General features: G+C 50.5%; 1 protein-coding gene across 3 annotated transcripts in view; it reads right to left on the bottom strand.

The window, feature by feature from the left end:
• The window catches only part of bcl9l (BCL9 like), a 33,440-nt gene that overhangs the window by 4,402 nt on the left and 12,916 nt on the right, over nt 1–16,122 (bottom strand). Inside the window, exons 1-7 of one of the 3 annotated variants that reach the window (XM_008123935.3) lie at nt 9,843–10,695; nt 7,981–8,379; nt 7,668–7,799; nt 5,946–6,144; nt 5,746–5,830; nt 1,171–3,436; nt 242–502 (exon numbers count right to left, since the gene is read on the bottom strand). In XM_008123935.3, the coding sequence (XP_008122142.3) occupies nt 242–502; nt 1,171–3,436; nt 5,746–5,830; nt 5,946–6,144; nt 7,668–7,799; nt 7,981–8,379; nt 9,843–9,906 (3,406 nt within the window). In that variant the 5' untranslated portion in view covers nt 9,907–10,695. Of the gene's footprint in view, nt 1–241; nt 503–1,170; nt 3,437–5,745; nt 5,831–5,945; nt 6,145–7,667; nt 7,800–7,980; nt 8,380–9,842; nt 10,696–16,122 lie in introns of those variants that run through there. The other 2 variants (XM_062960832.1, XM_062960834.1) reach the window with 2 other exon arrangements.

The following is a 16,122-nucleotide window of genomic DNA, read 5'->3' as shown; positions in this document are numbered from 1 at the left end:
TCCCCTTTACATCTGGTAGCAGCATTATAAAGACTCTATAATTTGGTGGCAGCGGTTATATATAATATATATATAATTTAATATAAATCCATCTCCACACCTCTTCACTCAGCCTCTGGCTCCAACCGCAGCGAGATCTCCCCTCCACCCAGAATATCCTTATAGGCACGCATAAGCGGTGCCTCCTTCCTCCAGGAATCCCTTAAACAGCCCTCCCATCTGCCTCCCTCCAGATACCCACCTGCCATGGTGCCGGGCGGAAGCATGGGCCGGTCGGGGAGCATTTCGTCGTCGGACGTGGCGATGGTCTTGATGGCGTTGTGGTAGAGCGGGGTGGAGCTGGGCATGGCGTACTTGGACATCTGGGACATCATGAGGGACAAGGGGTTCTGGGACGGGGGCGGATCTGGGGAGGAAGGAAAAGGCAGGTTGGGGTTCAGGGGCCCGGCGGCGTTGCTTGGGGGGGCCGAGGAGCTGCTCCGAGGCCCGGGGGGCACGGCACCTGCAGCGGGAGAGACAACAGCAAAGCGGCCCCGTCACCCGCGGATCTCCCTGGTGTTCCTTCGTGGGGGTTGCTATGGCACTGGGCATGCTTAAACCAGGAATGTTCTTTTTCTAAGCAATTCGCGTCAGCTTATACTTGAATATATACGGTACATACATACATATAACATTTTGAACTAAAACACTCTTGGAACTTGCATCAAGCCAGGACCTGCACCCACTTTCCCATTACAAGACATATTTAAATTATTTCTAAAATTCACCCCCATCCACACAACAGCAAAGCATATCATCGCCTGGTGATAAGCACCAATGGATTGTTAGAAGTGCAGTTTTTCTAACAGTAATAATAAAAAGATGGGTCAGACTTAGGAGTAAGAAACCCTCGGCCTTTGGTGGAGATGCGTACCTGAGCCCACCCCCAGCACCCACGCATGCACTCTCCATGTGGAAAAGTGGTTTTAAGTAACTATATGTTTTAGCTGACTAATGTATTTTATGTATTGTATTTTATGAATAGTTGTTAATGGTTTTAAATGTGTTACTGTTTTATTGATCTCTTTGGCATTGAATTTTGCCGGTTGTTGTAAGCCGCCCTGAGTCCCCTCGGGTGAGAAGGGCAGGGTAGAAATGTTGTAAATAAAATAAATAAAATGTGCGCATTACCTTGCTCCATGCCGCCCAGGGGCACGGAGTTGCTCATCCCGAGGGCCGGCTTGCTCTGCCCGATGCCGGGGCTGGAGAGGGCGTTCTTGGGGGAGGGCGCCCAGCCCGGAGACGGGACCGCCATGGACGGGGACTTGAGGTGTCCGGGGGAGCCGGAGGGCGAGTGGACGCTGAGCACGGAGCTGAGCACCTGGGGCGACTTGAGTGGGGCGCTGGTGGTGCCGGCGGGTGGGAGCGCGGCCAAGGCGGAGGGCGTCTGCGGGGACTTGAGGCTGGCCGAGGGGGAGGCACCCAGCGGGGAGTGGACCTGGCCGAGGGTGGGGGACTTGAGGCGGCCCATGCCGGGGGAGTGCATCTGCCCCATGTTGAGGGACAGGTCGGAGGGCCGCCGGCCCAGGTTGCGCATGTTCCCGGAGGGAGGTCCGGAGGCGGTCGGCAGCGGGATGTGGGTGAGCCGCGTGGTGCTCCCCATGCCGCCCGGCTCTGGGCCGAACATGTCCAGAGTGCCCCCCATCTCTTGGGGAACGGCAGGGTAGGGGCCTTGCACGGCGGGGAAGCCTTGGGACGGCGGCTGCGGCTGGGGCGGCCCCCCCTGGCCGGGGAACGGGGAGCCCATCATCATCTTCTGGGGGATGCCCATCATGGCCGGAGTGCCATTCGGGGCCCGCACCCGGCCCATCTCCTCTGCCGGCATCATCTCAGGACCGCGCATCTTCTGGGACATCAGCATCTGCTGTTGCTGAGGAGTCATCTGCACGTTCAGGTTCATGTTCATGTTCATGTTGACGTTCATGTTCATGTTGAGGTTTCCCGGGGGGCCCAGGCCCGGCTCCATGTCCCGCAGGGGAGGGCTCAGCATGGCCCGCGACCCCCCAAACTCCATGCCCAGCCCTTCCCCAGCAAACATGGCTGGATCCACCTGCCGGTGCGTCTGCATCATGCGCTCCATCTCCATCCCCAGCGGGCGCTGCATCCCGCCCTGGCGCTTCTCCAGCAGCTGGTGCCGCAGCATCTCCTCCCGTGCGCGTGGCGTCAGGAAACGTTCGGCGTCGCTCTGCGGCGGGTACGGCAGATTCCCAGGCCCGAAGTTGCCGGGCATCTCCTCGCTCCAGGTCATGCCGGGCCTCGCCGGGCGCTGCATGGGGCCCATGGGGCCCAGAGACTCTAGGGGCAGGTTCTGCATGCCGCCAAAGCCCCTCTGCATCTGGTTCCCCGCGAAACGGGGCCCGGGAAAGGGCGGGCGGAGCTGCAGCTGCTCCTGCATCTCCATGGGCACGCCGCGCAGGAGCCACTGCTCTCCAGGCTTGCTGTGGTATGGGGGCGGGGGCCCGCGCAGCATCATGCCCCCCATGGGCTGGGGGAGCATCATGTCCGGGAGGGGCCGCCCGCCGTGCATGCCCACCTGCTCCTCCTTGCGGCGCTTCTCCTCGTAGTACTCCTCCTGCAGCTTGCGCCAGGCCACCTGCTCCGGCGTCAGGCTGTCCTGGCCCAGCCGCTGCATCATCATGTTCATCTGCTGCCCCATGTCCACGCCGGGGGGCACCGGCGGCCCCTCCGGCTCCAGCCCAGGCCCCCCCAGGCTCTGGGTCTGCGAAATCATGGACTGCAGGGGCTCCTCGTACTTCTTCAGGCCGGGCCCCGGGGGAGGCAGAGGGGGTGCCTGGGGGGGCTGCGGGGGAGGCCCACCCTGTGGGGGGAGTGGCCCCCCGTCACCGCCCATGGGCCCCCCCTTGAGGAAGGGCTCGGCCTCTGTGCTGCGCAGGAGCAGCCGCTCGATGTCCCGCAGGGTCTGCAGCGAGCGCTCCCGGTGCTCCAGCTGCTCCTTGGAGAGTCCTTCTGTGTTGAGGGCGCTGCGGGGCCCGTTCCCGGTGGAGAGCGCCCCGGGGTTGGGCCCCTCACCCAGCAGGCTGTCTGTCCCCCCGGAGGGCACGGGGCCAGGGGCGGTGGGTGTGTTGGGGTGGGTGCCCCCGGGGGCTGCGCCGCCGTTGCTGCCGTTCCCCACTGAGTTCCCCACGGAGTTCCCCACGGAGTTGGGCGTCAGCTCCCGGCAGCCGTCCTCAGCAGGGCCCTCCTGGGGGAGGGGCCCTTGTCCCAGGGCCTGCAGGGCGGGGGCCGCCGGGGGCTGGGAGGGCGTTCCTGGAGGAGGAGGAGGAGGTGGCGGTGGGGGGCCTTGGGCTTGGCTGCTGGGCGGCGCGTGGGGAGTCCCGACCGGCGACGGCGTGATGGGCAGCGGCTCCGCGGGAGGCTGGACCTTCGGGAGGGGAGCCTGCAGGGCAGATACACGACACAGTTAGTGTGGAGACGGGGGCTACGCTTGCCTTGCTCCCTCCGGCAGTGAATCCCTTTCCACCCAGCCCAGTGCTCCCAGTGCTTCAGGGCTGCTGGCATCTCCAGTCCTGTTGGAAATAGCAACCTCCAAGACTTCCACTATTTATTTGTTAATACAGTAGAGTCATGACTGGACTTAACGTCAGGGGAAACCTTTACTTTTACCTTACTCTACTGTAGTTGTACTCACTGAAGTCAATAAGTCATACTTCTCTGCTGGAGTTCAAACAACAACATGCATCCACCTCCACTGAGGTGTAATAGGAGACCGAATACAAAATGGAGTCCTGCGTCTGAACATGCTCAGTACAATCACTGTCTATAACCCCTCTCACACCAAAGAGCTATGGTCAAACTGGCAAATCAACATACACATAGAATGCAGGTTAGCAAATACATATACGTTAGAGTCTCACTTATCCAAGCCTTGCTTATCCAAGGATCTGCATTATCCAAGCAATTTTTGTAGTCAATGTTTCCAATATATCGTGATATTTTGGTGCTAAATTCATAAATACAGTAATCACAACATAACATTCCTGCATATTGAACTACTTTTTCTGTCAAATTTGTTGTATAACATGATGTTTTGGTGCTTAATTTGTAAAATCATAACCTAATTTGATGTTTAATAGGCTTTTCCTTAATCCCACTTTATCATCCAAGATATTTGCTTATCCAAGCTTTTGCCGGCCGGTTTAGCTTGTATATGGGAGACTCTACTGTATTTGCTAACCTGTATTCTATGTGTGATGTTGATTTGCCAGTTTGACAGTACTGTGTTCCCTCACTTATCGCTGGGGTTAGGTTCCAGGACCACCCGCAATAAGTGAAAATCCGCGAAGTAGGGACAGTATATTTATTTTAATACTTATACATTATTTTAGTAGTTATACACTATTTTAAGTCTTTATCAACCAACTGTGTGTTGATAAATCGCCTCCTTCTCCTCCCGTTGCCACTTGGACTCCTTTTCATTCCCTTTGGCTTCTCCTTCCTCCCTTCCTTAGGCTGTAAATCGTAATTTTTTATGATTTATAATAGTCTTTTAGAGTTTATTGAAAAACCGTGAAACACCAAATCCGCGAAAAGTGAACTGTGAAGTAGTGAGGGAACACTGTACCTCTTTGGTGTGAGAGGGGTTATAGACAGCGATTGTACTGAGCATGTTCAGACGCAGGACTCCATTTTGTATTCAGTCTCCTATTACACCTCAGTGGAGGTGGATGCATGTTGCTGTTTGAACTCCAGCAGAGAAGTATGACTTATTGACTTCAGTGAGTACAACTATATTTAAAGACTATGGCCTATTGATTAAGAATGATACGCCATGTACTCAACACACAGAGAGAACTACATTTTATCTATAGCTGAACTTCAAATAAGAAATCTGCCTGTATGGCAAATTAATACAAGATGTGAGTAAAACAAGATATATTATTGTTCAAAGAAGACTTTTTTTTTTAATCTCTGAGTGCATATTTTAAACTAAGACGTTTCAAGGGAGTGTGTATCTTTTGGGCAATGGCAAGTGCAATTTCAACTTCAGAGAAACAACCCTCCTCTGCAAATCAGATATTTTTTTGTCGTGGCCTGTCTTTGTCCTTGGCAGTTCAAAGACATGGTTCTTCAGTCTAACAGCCGAGTTACCTGTGTGCCATTACATGAATGCTTATGAATATCACATGTTCAGAAGATTGACAGAGACTAGGTGCAGTTATTTCCAATAAGTCCAAGTTGTCAGAGTTTTATATTATTTAGGTCATTTCTTATGTGAAAATGGATAAGTGTTTGTAAGAATCATGTCCTATCCATGTATGACCAGCAGCAATCAAGACACCTGCTAAAGACTGAGGGCTATTCATAGAGACTGAGTAAATCTTGAGTTAGTGAATGTGAATGTGATTGTGAGGGTGGCGATGATGGTATTGCTGTTATTGAAGTGGAACTGAAGAGAGGTTTGAAGACGGAGAGTCTAGAAACCAGAAAGGTTAAAGCTTGAAGATAAGAACATTTTGTTTCGTGTTTGAAAGCTGCTGATAAAAGCCAAGGACTGTTATGTTTGTATATATTTCCATATAAATCTTTCTTTACTAAAAGACAGTTTGTTTTTGGGGGGTTTTCTCCTTGGACGAAGGGTGCAGTTTCCGCAGAAGGGGTTGAAGGTTTGGATCCCCAGTTTGATAGCTGCGACACAAGTCTCGTGCCATTCCCACCCTACATCTCGACCCCCGTGACGCGTCCTACCTGGTCCAGCTTTGCCCGGGGCACATGCTGCTGGTGGTAGCCCAGGATGGAGTCCGCCCGGCCCTGAAGGACAGCCTCGGCGGCCCTGTGGGCACAGGAAACGACACACGGGGGAAGTGAGAGCGGTGGACGAGACTCGCCCGGACCCCCAGGGGAGGACGGGGAGCCGTTTCCAGGCCGAAGGGGAAACCGAGGCTTACGTGTTGGCCAGGTGCGTGGTGAAGACATAGACAAACTGGAGCGGCGGCTTCCCTCCGCCGTTGCCGGCGTCCGGCCGCAGACCCGGTCCGCTGCTGTGCGTTGGGCCGGCGGCGTTGCTCTCGCTCAGGGCTGGCAGCGCGTTGGATCCGGGGCCCAGCTGGGAGCCAGCGCTCATTGCCGACTCTGCTGCGTTACAGTCTGCGAGGGGAAGGGATGCGGAAGAAGGTGGAGGGACGCAATGGTTAGACTTCATCCCATGCCCTCTTCCCATGGATGCAGCTTTGCACTCATCCCATTCCCTTGTCCTATTATTTACAGCCTGGCCATGTTTACAGTAGCTTACCACCATTAGTTCATGAGCGCTGCTTTCAGAGGGGTCACCAAAGACCATCAGAAAACACATTTTTATGTTCTGTTTTGAGGCACCTTGTGCTGTGTGCAAGCTGCCTCAAGTCCCTTTGGGGTATATATTAGCATATAAGAATCAAGTTGTTATTATTATTATTATAATTGGTTGTTGTGAGGCTCACGAGCTGTATGGCCATGTTCTAGAAGCATTTTCTCCTGACATTTCGTCCACATCCTCAACTAGGAAAGACTTCAACTACACATCATCATCATTATTACTGTTGTTGTTATTGTTGTTATTATTATTATTATTATTATGGAGCCCCTGATGGCGCAGCAGGTTAAACCATTAAGCTGCTGAACTTGCTGACTGAAAGGTTGGGGTTCGAATCTGGGGGGCGGGGTGAGCTGTTAGCCCCAGCTTTTGCCAACTTAGCATTTTCATAACATGCAAATGTGAAATAACATGCAAATGTGAATTGATCAATAGGTACTACTCCTATTGGCGGGAAGGTAACAGTGCTCCATTCAGTCATGCCGGCCACTTGACCTAAGAGATGTCTACGGACAATGCCAGCTCTTCAGCCAGAGTCGGATACGACTGGACTTAACATCAGGGGAAAACCTTTACCTAACCCTTATTATTATTATTATTATTATTATTATTATTATTATTATTATTATTATTATGTGGCTCAAGAACCACATTGCAAAGATATTCCATTTTGATCCCAGTCCTGCGACGTCAAGTTCAGTGAGAGCCCTAGTAAGGCAATCCACAATCGGACTACGACTCAACCCAACCCTTTCACCCCCCAAAAAACGACAAATCCCAATATTCCACAGGATACTGGATTCCTTAGCCCTAGCTTGTCTTCCTTCAGGAATCCAGCAGGTGGCAGTGCGCAAGGAGAAATCCCCAGAACAGTCCCCACAAAACAACAACAACACTGGGTTGTTGTATGTCTTTAGAAAGTCAACAACAACAACAACACTTTTGAAAGTCTGCCTGCCATGGAGACAGAGGAACCCACTGCAACTGAGGGCAAGTGTGAATGTTGCCATTGCAACTGTCCAGCTTGATTAGCATTTAATGATCAGCATTTAATAATATGTTGTGTCCATGTTGATGAATAATATGCTGTGTCCAGGTCTGAGCAACACTCAGAAAAGAGGGGGAATCCAGAAAGGAAACAATCAGGGACAGTTAACACCTCCCAACAAAGGATTCCCCTAGGGAGGAAGCAGCCAGGCAGGAAACAATCAGGGCCAGCTAACACCTCCCAAGAAAGGATTCCGCTAGGGAGGAAGCAGCCAGGCTTCGAAGCTGCAAGGCCAGCGCCTGGTCAGAAAAGAAAAGGAAAGGGACTCACTGTGGGTGCCGCCACCGCCGCCGAGCGGCTTCTCGTCCTCCTCGCTGTCCGGTCCAGAGCACCATTCGTCCCCGCTGTAGGGCTGCTTCCGCTCCAGGACGCAGCGCCGCTTGCTCCGAGGGGCCACTTCTCCTGAGAGGAAGGGGGGGGGAGTCCCACCGTGAGACCCCCACTTGCGGAGATGGAGAGGGGAGTGTCGAGGCGGACGGGGAGCCAAAGCAGGGAAGGCCACGCCACCGCCACCCCCACGCGGCAAAAGGGGAGGAGAGGGGCCTGGGCGGGGGGCTCGCGTCCTGCCGGCCCCCCTCCTCACCTGTCGGCTCCTTGTCCAGCGCGGTGGCCGCCGGGCCGGCTTCCCGCCGCTCTCCCGAGTCCACCGAGACACTCCTCTCCCGCTTGGCTTTGCCCTTGGCGGCCCCAAAGGCAGCGGGGCCGCTTTTCAGTCTGCCGGGGTTGCCGACCTTGCCGCCGACGCCGCCATTGCCTCCGCCTCCGCCGCCTCCGCCCTTGGCGCCCAGGTTGCAGGTGGGGCTGTGGCTCACGTGGTGGGGCTGCGAGGAGGAGGGGGGGGCGCCCGGGCCGTTACCTGTCGTCTTTCCATGGCTGGTCAGTTTATTGTCGGGGTGCATTGGACTGGCTGGGGCTTCGGGCCGCGACTCTAGAGGAGACCCCGGGCCCCTGCGGCGGAAGCGTCCCTCCGAGGGAAAGGCTCCTGCGAGGAAGAAGAAAAAGAGAAGAACACGGGTCAGGTCGAGTGTCCCCGGCACCCCTTTAGCCCAGGCATGGGCAAACCTTGGCCCTCCCTCCACGCGTTTTGGACTTCAACTCCCACCATTCCCAACATCCTCAGGTCCACTGTGTTGAGGAGGTGCCGTCACAGGAGAAGGTTAAATTGCCTCTGCGTCTGCCTCTGTCTCGGTTCTATGTGTATATGGGCATTGAATGTTTGCCCTGTATGTAGATAATGTGATCCGCCCTGAGTCCCCTTCGGGGTGAGAAAGAAGGGCGGAATATAAATACTGCAAATAAATAAATAAATAAATATCCAAGCCATTTTTGTAGTCAATATTTTCAATACATCGTGATATTTTGGTGCTAAATTTGTAAATACAGTAATTACAACATAACATCACTGCGTATTGAACTACTTTTTCTGTCAAATTTGTTGTATAACATGATGTTTTGGTGCTTACTTTGTAAAATCATAACCTAATTTGATGTTTAATAGGCTTTTCCTTAATCCCTCCTTATTATCCAACATATTCGCTTATCCAAGCTTCTGCCGGCCCATTTAGCTTGGATAAGTGAGACTCTATATATCTGTGGAGAGTCCAGGGTGTGAGAAGAGTGCTTTGTCAGTTGGAAGTCAGCATGAATGTTGCAGTTAATCACCTTAATTAGCATTGGAAAGGTCTGCCTTTTGCCTGGAGGACTACACAGACTATCATGTCGAACAACCAACAACTATCATGTCAGCCATTGAAATCCACTAGAAGCATGTGGACAACTTCAACAGAAAGGAGGAAACCATGAAAATGAACAAAATCTGGCTACCAGTATTAAAAAACTCAAAAATCAGAACAGTAGATGGGAAGCAACACTCTGAGGGCAGAGGAGCTCCAGGGACGGCTAATGACTCTGAACAAAGGATGCCCAAATGCCCAAAGATCACTGTCTCCCAAACTCAAGAACGGGAAACGTAATGTTGGTGAGCAAGAAAAGAGATTGAAAGATGGGCTTAAAGCCAACCTTAAGAACTGTGGCATATACACTGAGAACTGGCCCTTGAGCGTTCTAATTGGAGGTCAGCTGTGACCAGCAGTGCTGCAGAGTTCAAAGAGGCACGAATGGAGGGCGAAAGGGAGAAACGTGCCAAGAGTAAGGCCGGTCAAGCCAACCCTGACCGTCTGGAAACCGATGTCCTCACTGCGGAAGGGAGAACATGCGGGTCAAGAATAGGTCTCTTCAGCCACCTACGGACACACTCCCAAGACAACAGAGATGGAAGTCAATTGTCCTCAAACTACGAGAAAAGAAAGGACGGCAGAACATAAGACCCCTTCTTAATGGCACTGCAAAGCCAAGGCAGTGCTCCTGGGGTGAGGGTAAGGAAGTTGTATCTCTCTCTCCTTCCATCCATCCATCCATCCATCAATGGCTGACCCACAGACTGACCTTCCCTGCCCTCCGGCCGGGCTCGTCCTGCCTCCTGGAGCAACACAGGGAGGAGGGCACCCATAGAGGGGGTCTCACCCCTTCGGCCGGCGGCAACAAGCCCATGGCCTCCGCCTCCTGCTTGACCACCATCCCTGCTTGGCTAGCTGGACCTCAAGGGCCAAAGATGCCTCCTGGACTTGCTGTGGGAGGCACATGGTGGCTTGACCGGTCCATGGAGGGAGTCCTTTCCAGGGCGCCCTGTCCCTTTAAGTGCCGGCCACACCGCGGGTCTCTGGGGAAGAGGGGGCCCTATTAATAGCCGCTGGAAAGATCACATCACTCCGGGGATATTTATACACCCGGCTGCCCAACCCAGGCCTGTTTGCATCGGAGGGACGCATGCAAATAGAGGAGGGGGAAGCAAGACCCAGCCCTTCCCATCCCTGGCCTTTAAAGCCATGCTGCTCAACCTCCCCAATGCCGCGACCCCTTAGTACGCTTCCTCGTGTTATGGTGACCCCCAACCATAATATGACTTCCCTTGCAACTTCGTAACTGTCACTTGGCTACTATTGTGAATCGTAATGCAAATATCCGATACGCAGAATGTGTTTTCATTCACTGGACCAAATTTGGCACAGATATTTGCTTAATGCAAGTCATGAATATCTCCCCACCGGGCGACACGTTCAGCAAATAACAACACTATGTAACACTACTTTTGCTCCTGGGTGATAAATATCATTCGTTAACTGGTAATTGCTAAATGCGGTAGTGCAGCAAGTTAAAGCGCTGAGCTGCTGAACTTGCTGACCGAAAGATCGCAGGTTCGAATCCGGTGATCAACCCAGTGATTCCAGCCATGAATGCATTCACCAACACATTATTATTATTATTATTATTATTATTATTATTATTATTATTATTATTATTATTATTATTATTATTATGGAGCCCCCGATGGCACAGCAATTAAACCATTGAGCTGCTGAACTTGCTGACCGAAAGATCGCAGGTTCAAATCCGGTGATCAACCCAGTGATTCCAGCCATGAATGCCTTCGCCAACACATTATTATTATTATTATTATTATTATTATTATTATTATTATTATTATTATGGAGCCCCCGATGGCACAGCAATTAAACCACTGAGCTGCTGAACTTGCTGACCGAAAGATCGCAGGTTCGAATCCGGTGATCAACCCAGTGATTCCAGCCATGAATGCGTTCACCACCACATTATTATTATTATTATCATTATCATTATTATTATTATGGAGCCCCCGGTGGCACAGCAGATTAAACCATTGAGCTGCTGAACTTGCTGATCAAAAGATCTCAGGTTCGAATCTGATGATCAATCCAGTGATTCCAGCCATGAATGCCTTTGCCAACACATTATTATTATTATTATTATTATTATTATTATTATTATTAGTATTAGTATTATTGAGCCCCTGGTGGCACAGCAGATTAAACCATTGAGTTACTAAACTTTCTGACTGAAAGGTTGGTGGTTCGAATCCAGGGATGAGCTCCCACTGTTAGCCCCAGCTTCTGCCTACCTAGCAGTTCGAAAACATGCAAATGTGAGTAGATCAATAGGTACCGCTCCGGCGGGAAGGTAACAGCGCTCCATGCAATCATGCTGTCCACATGACCTTGGAGATGTCTTTTGGCAACGGACACCCCGAGTTGGACACGACTGGACTTAATGTTACGGGAAAACCTTTATCTTTACCTAATATCATAGAGACAAGGGGAAAGTTGACTAAACTGCCCAAACTTTGTTTCCGCGGGAGAGACATCCTGGTATAGCGCATTTTCCGTTAGTAATTCTCTTGATAGAGAATTAGTAATCCTCTCAACCGATTTGTGCCACAAAGTTTCTGGAGGAGAACGACAACTTTCAAATTTGTTGCTCACACTTGAGCAGCAAATAACACTTCTGAACCAGGAACGGAGCCTTTTCCAAACTTTGTGGGATAGCGCAATGTTCCCCTGGGTTTGCACACGCATGCATGCAAGAGCCATGTTCTCCGGGAGGGACGGGCCAGAGAAGCATGCCAGGAAGCCTCCCAGCCTCGGTTGCGCAAGGGAGCGCTGTGGCTCCTCCTTGTTTACTCCTGTGCGGAGTTATGTGGGACCCAGCCAATGACTACGACTACACGGCAAAGGAGCCTCCAAGGAGGGAAGGGAAAGGAGAAGCCCGGCTCTGCGTCTGCCCCACTTTGCCAGGACGGAAGCAGCAAGAAATAACACACACACACACACAATGCCCACCCTGTCTGTCCCTTCTCACCTACCATATCCTCCAGTTTATCCAACTTCTCCCATCTATCTAGATCAGGCCCTTCGGGTGTTTTGGACTTCAAATCCTACCATTCCTAACAGCCAATAATGATGATGGAGTTTCCTTATCAAGAGGCTTATAAGCACAGGCTGGATGACCATCTGTCAGGAGGGCTTTGATTGTGCCTAGCAGGGAGAGGACTAGATGGCCCTTGAGGTCTCTTCCAACTCTAGGATTCAATAGTAACAACAAAAACAACAACAACAATAATAATAATTGCTGTGTCATACAACAACAACAACAACAATACTGATCCTTGCAGCCCAGGAGCAAGACATCAGAACAAATGCAATTAAGGCCAAGATTGAAAAATCAGCTGATGACCCAAAATGCAGACTGTGCAAGGAAACCGATGAAACCATTGATCATATCCTCAGCTGCTGTAAGAAAATCGCACAGACAGACTACAAACAGAGGCACAACTATGTGGCCCAAATGATCCATTGGAACTTATGCCTCAAGGACCACCTCCCAGCAGCAAAGAACTGGTGGGATCACAAACCTACAAAAGTATTTGAAAATGAGCACGCAAAGATACTGTGGGACTTCCGAATCCAGACTGACAAAGTTCTGGAACACAACACACCAGACATCACAGTTGTGGAAAAGAAAAAGGTCTGGATCATGGATGTTGCCATCCCAGGTGACAGTCGCATTGATGAAAAACAACAGGAAAAACTTAGCCGCTATCAGGACCTCAAGATTGAACTTCAAAGACTCTGGCAGAAACCAGTACAGGTGGTCCCGGTGGTGATGGGCACATTGGATGCCATGCCAAAAGATCTCAGTCGGCATTTGGAAACAACAGACATTAAGAAAATTACAATCTGTCAACTGCAAAAGGCCACCCTGCTGGGATCTACGCGTATCATCCGAAAATACATCACACAGCCCTAGACACTTGGGAAGTGTTCGGCTTGTGATTTTGTGATATGAAATCCAGCATGTCTATCTTGTTTGCTGTGTCGTACAATAAAATAACAATAATTATTAATAATGATGATGGAGTCATAGAATCATAGAATCATAGAATAGTAGAGTTGGACGAGACCTCATGGGCTATCTAGTCCAACCCACCGCTAAGAAGCAGGAGTCTGGATTCAGAAGTCCCACAGTATCTTTGCGTGCTCATTTTCCAATACTTTTGCAGGTTTGTGATCCCACCAGTTCTTTACTGCTGGGAGGTGGGACTTGAGGCATAAGTTCCAATGGATCATTTGGGCCACACAGTTGTGCCTCTGTTTGTAGTCTGTCTGTGTGATTTTCTTACAGCAGCTGAGGATATGATCCATGGTTTCATCAGTTTCCTTGCACAGTCTGCATTTTGGGTCATCAGCTGATTTTTCGATCTTGGCCTGAACTGCCTTTGTCCTGATGTCTTCCTCCTGGGCTGCAAGGATCAGGCCTTCTGTCTCCTTCTTCAGGGTCCCATTCGTGAGCCAGAGCCAGGTCTTCTATTATTATTATTATTATTATTATTATTATTATTATTAATTGCCTTTGTTCTGATGTCTTGCTCCTGGGCTGCAAGGATCAGGCCTTCTGTCTCCTTCTTCAGGGTCCCATTCGTGAGCCAGAGCCAGGTCTTCTATTATTATTATTATTATTATTATTATTATTATTAATTGCCTTTGTTCTAATGGCTTGCTCCTGGGCTGCAAGGATCAGGCCTTCTGTCTCCTTCTTCAGGATCCCATTCGTGAGCCAGAGCCAGGTCTTCTATTATTATTATTATTATTATTATTATTATTATTATTATTATTATTATTAATTGCCTTTGTCCTGATGTCTTGCTCCTGGGCTGCAAGGATCAGGCCTTCTGTCTCCTTCTTCAGGGTCCCATTCGTGAGCCAGAGCCAGGTCTTCTATTATTATTATTATTATTATTATTATTAATTGCCTTTGTTCTAATGGCTTGCTCCTGGGCTGCAAGGATCAGGCCTTCTGTCTCCTTCTTCAGGATCCCATTCGTGAGCCAGAGCCAGGTCTTCTATTATTATTATTATTATTATTATTATTATTATTATTATTATTAATTGCCTTTGTCCTGATGTCTTGCTCCTGGGCTGCAAGGATCAGGCCTTCTGTCTCCTTCTTCAGGGTCCCATTCGTGAGCCAGAGCCAGGTCTTCTCCTTATCAGCTTTTCCTTCAATTTTGTCAAGGAACTTTCCATGCAATGTTTTGCTGTGCCAATTGTCAGCTCTAGTTTGTAGTGCAGTTTTCTTGTACTGGTTTTTTGTTATTATTATTATTATTATTATTATTATTATTATAGGACTGTGTGATGTATTTTTGGATGATGCGTGCAGATTATTATTATTATTATTATTGATGATGATGATGATGATGATGATGATGATGATGGAGTCTACTTATCCAGAGGCTTTTAAGCAGAGGTTGGATAGCCATCTGTTGGGAGGGCTTTGATTGTGCCTGGTAGGGGGAGAACTAGGTGGGCCTTGGGGTCTCGGACTAGGTGGGCCTTGGGGTCCCTTCCAAGTCTAAGGGAAGTGATGGTGGGAGGTGTCCGTGGCAGCCCCATCTGGGGAACCCTGGTCCACGGCAACCACGGGGCAGGAGAGAGGCCAGAGATCCAAGCGTCCCAGGCTTCTTCTCCTCCTCCCGTCCCAGCCGGGGCTTTGTTGTGAACACAAGAAACTGTCGCTAAGAGCAGGAGGAGGAGTGGGGGGGGGGAATGGGGGGGGGGGGAGAGGAAGAAAGGAAACATGTGAAGGGGAGGGAAAGGGAGAAGCCAGAGTGTGGTTCCTGGTGGCCGGCCAGCCAGCCAGCCAGCGCTCTGACTCAGTCCTCTTGGGCGGCTGCCATCCACAGCCCAGCACAAACAAAGCCATCTCCCCCCCCCCCCCAAAAAAAGAGAGAAAGTTGGGTTTGGGGGAAGCGGGGCCACCAAAGAGGAGAGAAGGGCTTCCAAGAGGAGACCCCACCCACTGACTTCGGTGGGACTCAGAAGTTAGAGCAGCTCAAAGAGTTAAAATTAAAAAAGCATTCAGCCTTCAATCCAACGAAAACCAAATCTGAATACTGGTAAATGACTTTGTCATTTGGGAGGTGTAGTTGCTGGGATTTATAGTTCGCCTACACTCAAAAGCATTCTGAACTCCAACAATTGAATTGAACCAAACTTGGCACACAGAACTCCGACAGAAAATACTGGAAGGGTTTGGTGGGCATTGAAATTGAGTTTGGGAGTTGTAGTTCACCTACATCCAGAGAGCACTAACTACGATGGATCGGGACCAAACTTGGCACGAATGCTCAATATGCCCCAATGGGAACACTGGTGGAGATTGGGGAAAATAGACCTTGGGATTTGGGAGTTGTAGTTGCTGGGATTTATAGTTCGCCTATAATCAAAGAGCACTCTGAATTCCACCAACGATGGAATTGGACCAAACTTGGCACACAGGACCCCCATGACCCACAGAAAACACTGGAGGGATTGGGGAGGGATTGACAGTGATGCAGGGGAGATGTAGTTCACCTATCTCCGGAGAGAAATGTGAACCCAAACGACGACGGATTTGGACCAAATTTGGGACAAATACTTGATATGCTCAAATTTGAATACTGGTGCGGTTGGGTCTTTGGGGACACCACCTGACCCCCAGGTGTAAAGAAAGAGAATGATAGATTCAGAGAAAGAAAGAAAGAAAGAAAGTAAGAAAGAAAGAAAGAAAGAAGTGAAGCCAAAGAGAGGAGGGAACCGTCCTCTGCTGCTGCTGGGAGAGAGGCTCGTTGTCGTTGTTCGTCTGGAGCCTGAAGGTCTGGGAGCAATTTCGGCCTCCCACGTGCCGGGCTGAGTTTGTACTGCGGGTCAAAGGCCACTGCGTCTCCAAAGCAGGCTGGGAAGGACGCCAAGTGGAGCAAACGGCCACTTCTTCGTCCCGGCCTCACAGCGCGGCCACCGAGCCTCCTAAATTC

This window comes from Anolis carolinensis, unplaced genomic scaffold (assembly GCF_035594765.1).
Source record: "Anolis carolinensis isolate JA03-04 unplaced genomic scaffold, rAnoCar3.1.pri scaffold_8, whole genome shotgun sequence".
NCBI lineage: Eukaryota > Metazoa > Chordata > Lepidosauria > Squamata > Dactyloidae > Anolis > Anolis carolinensis.
The sequence above is the reverse complement of the archived record's forward strand: the minus strand, read 5'-3'. Positions and strand labels throughout refer to the sequence as shown.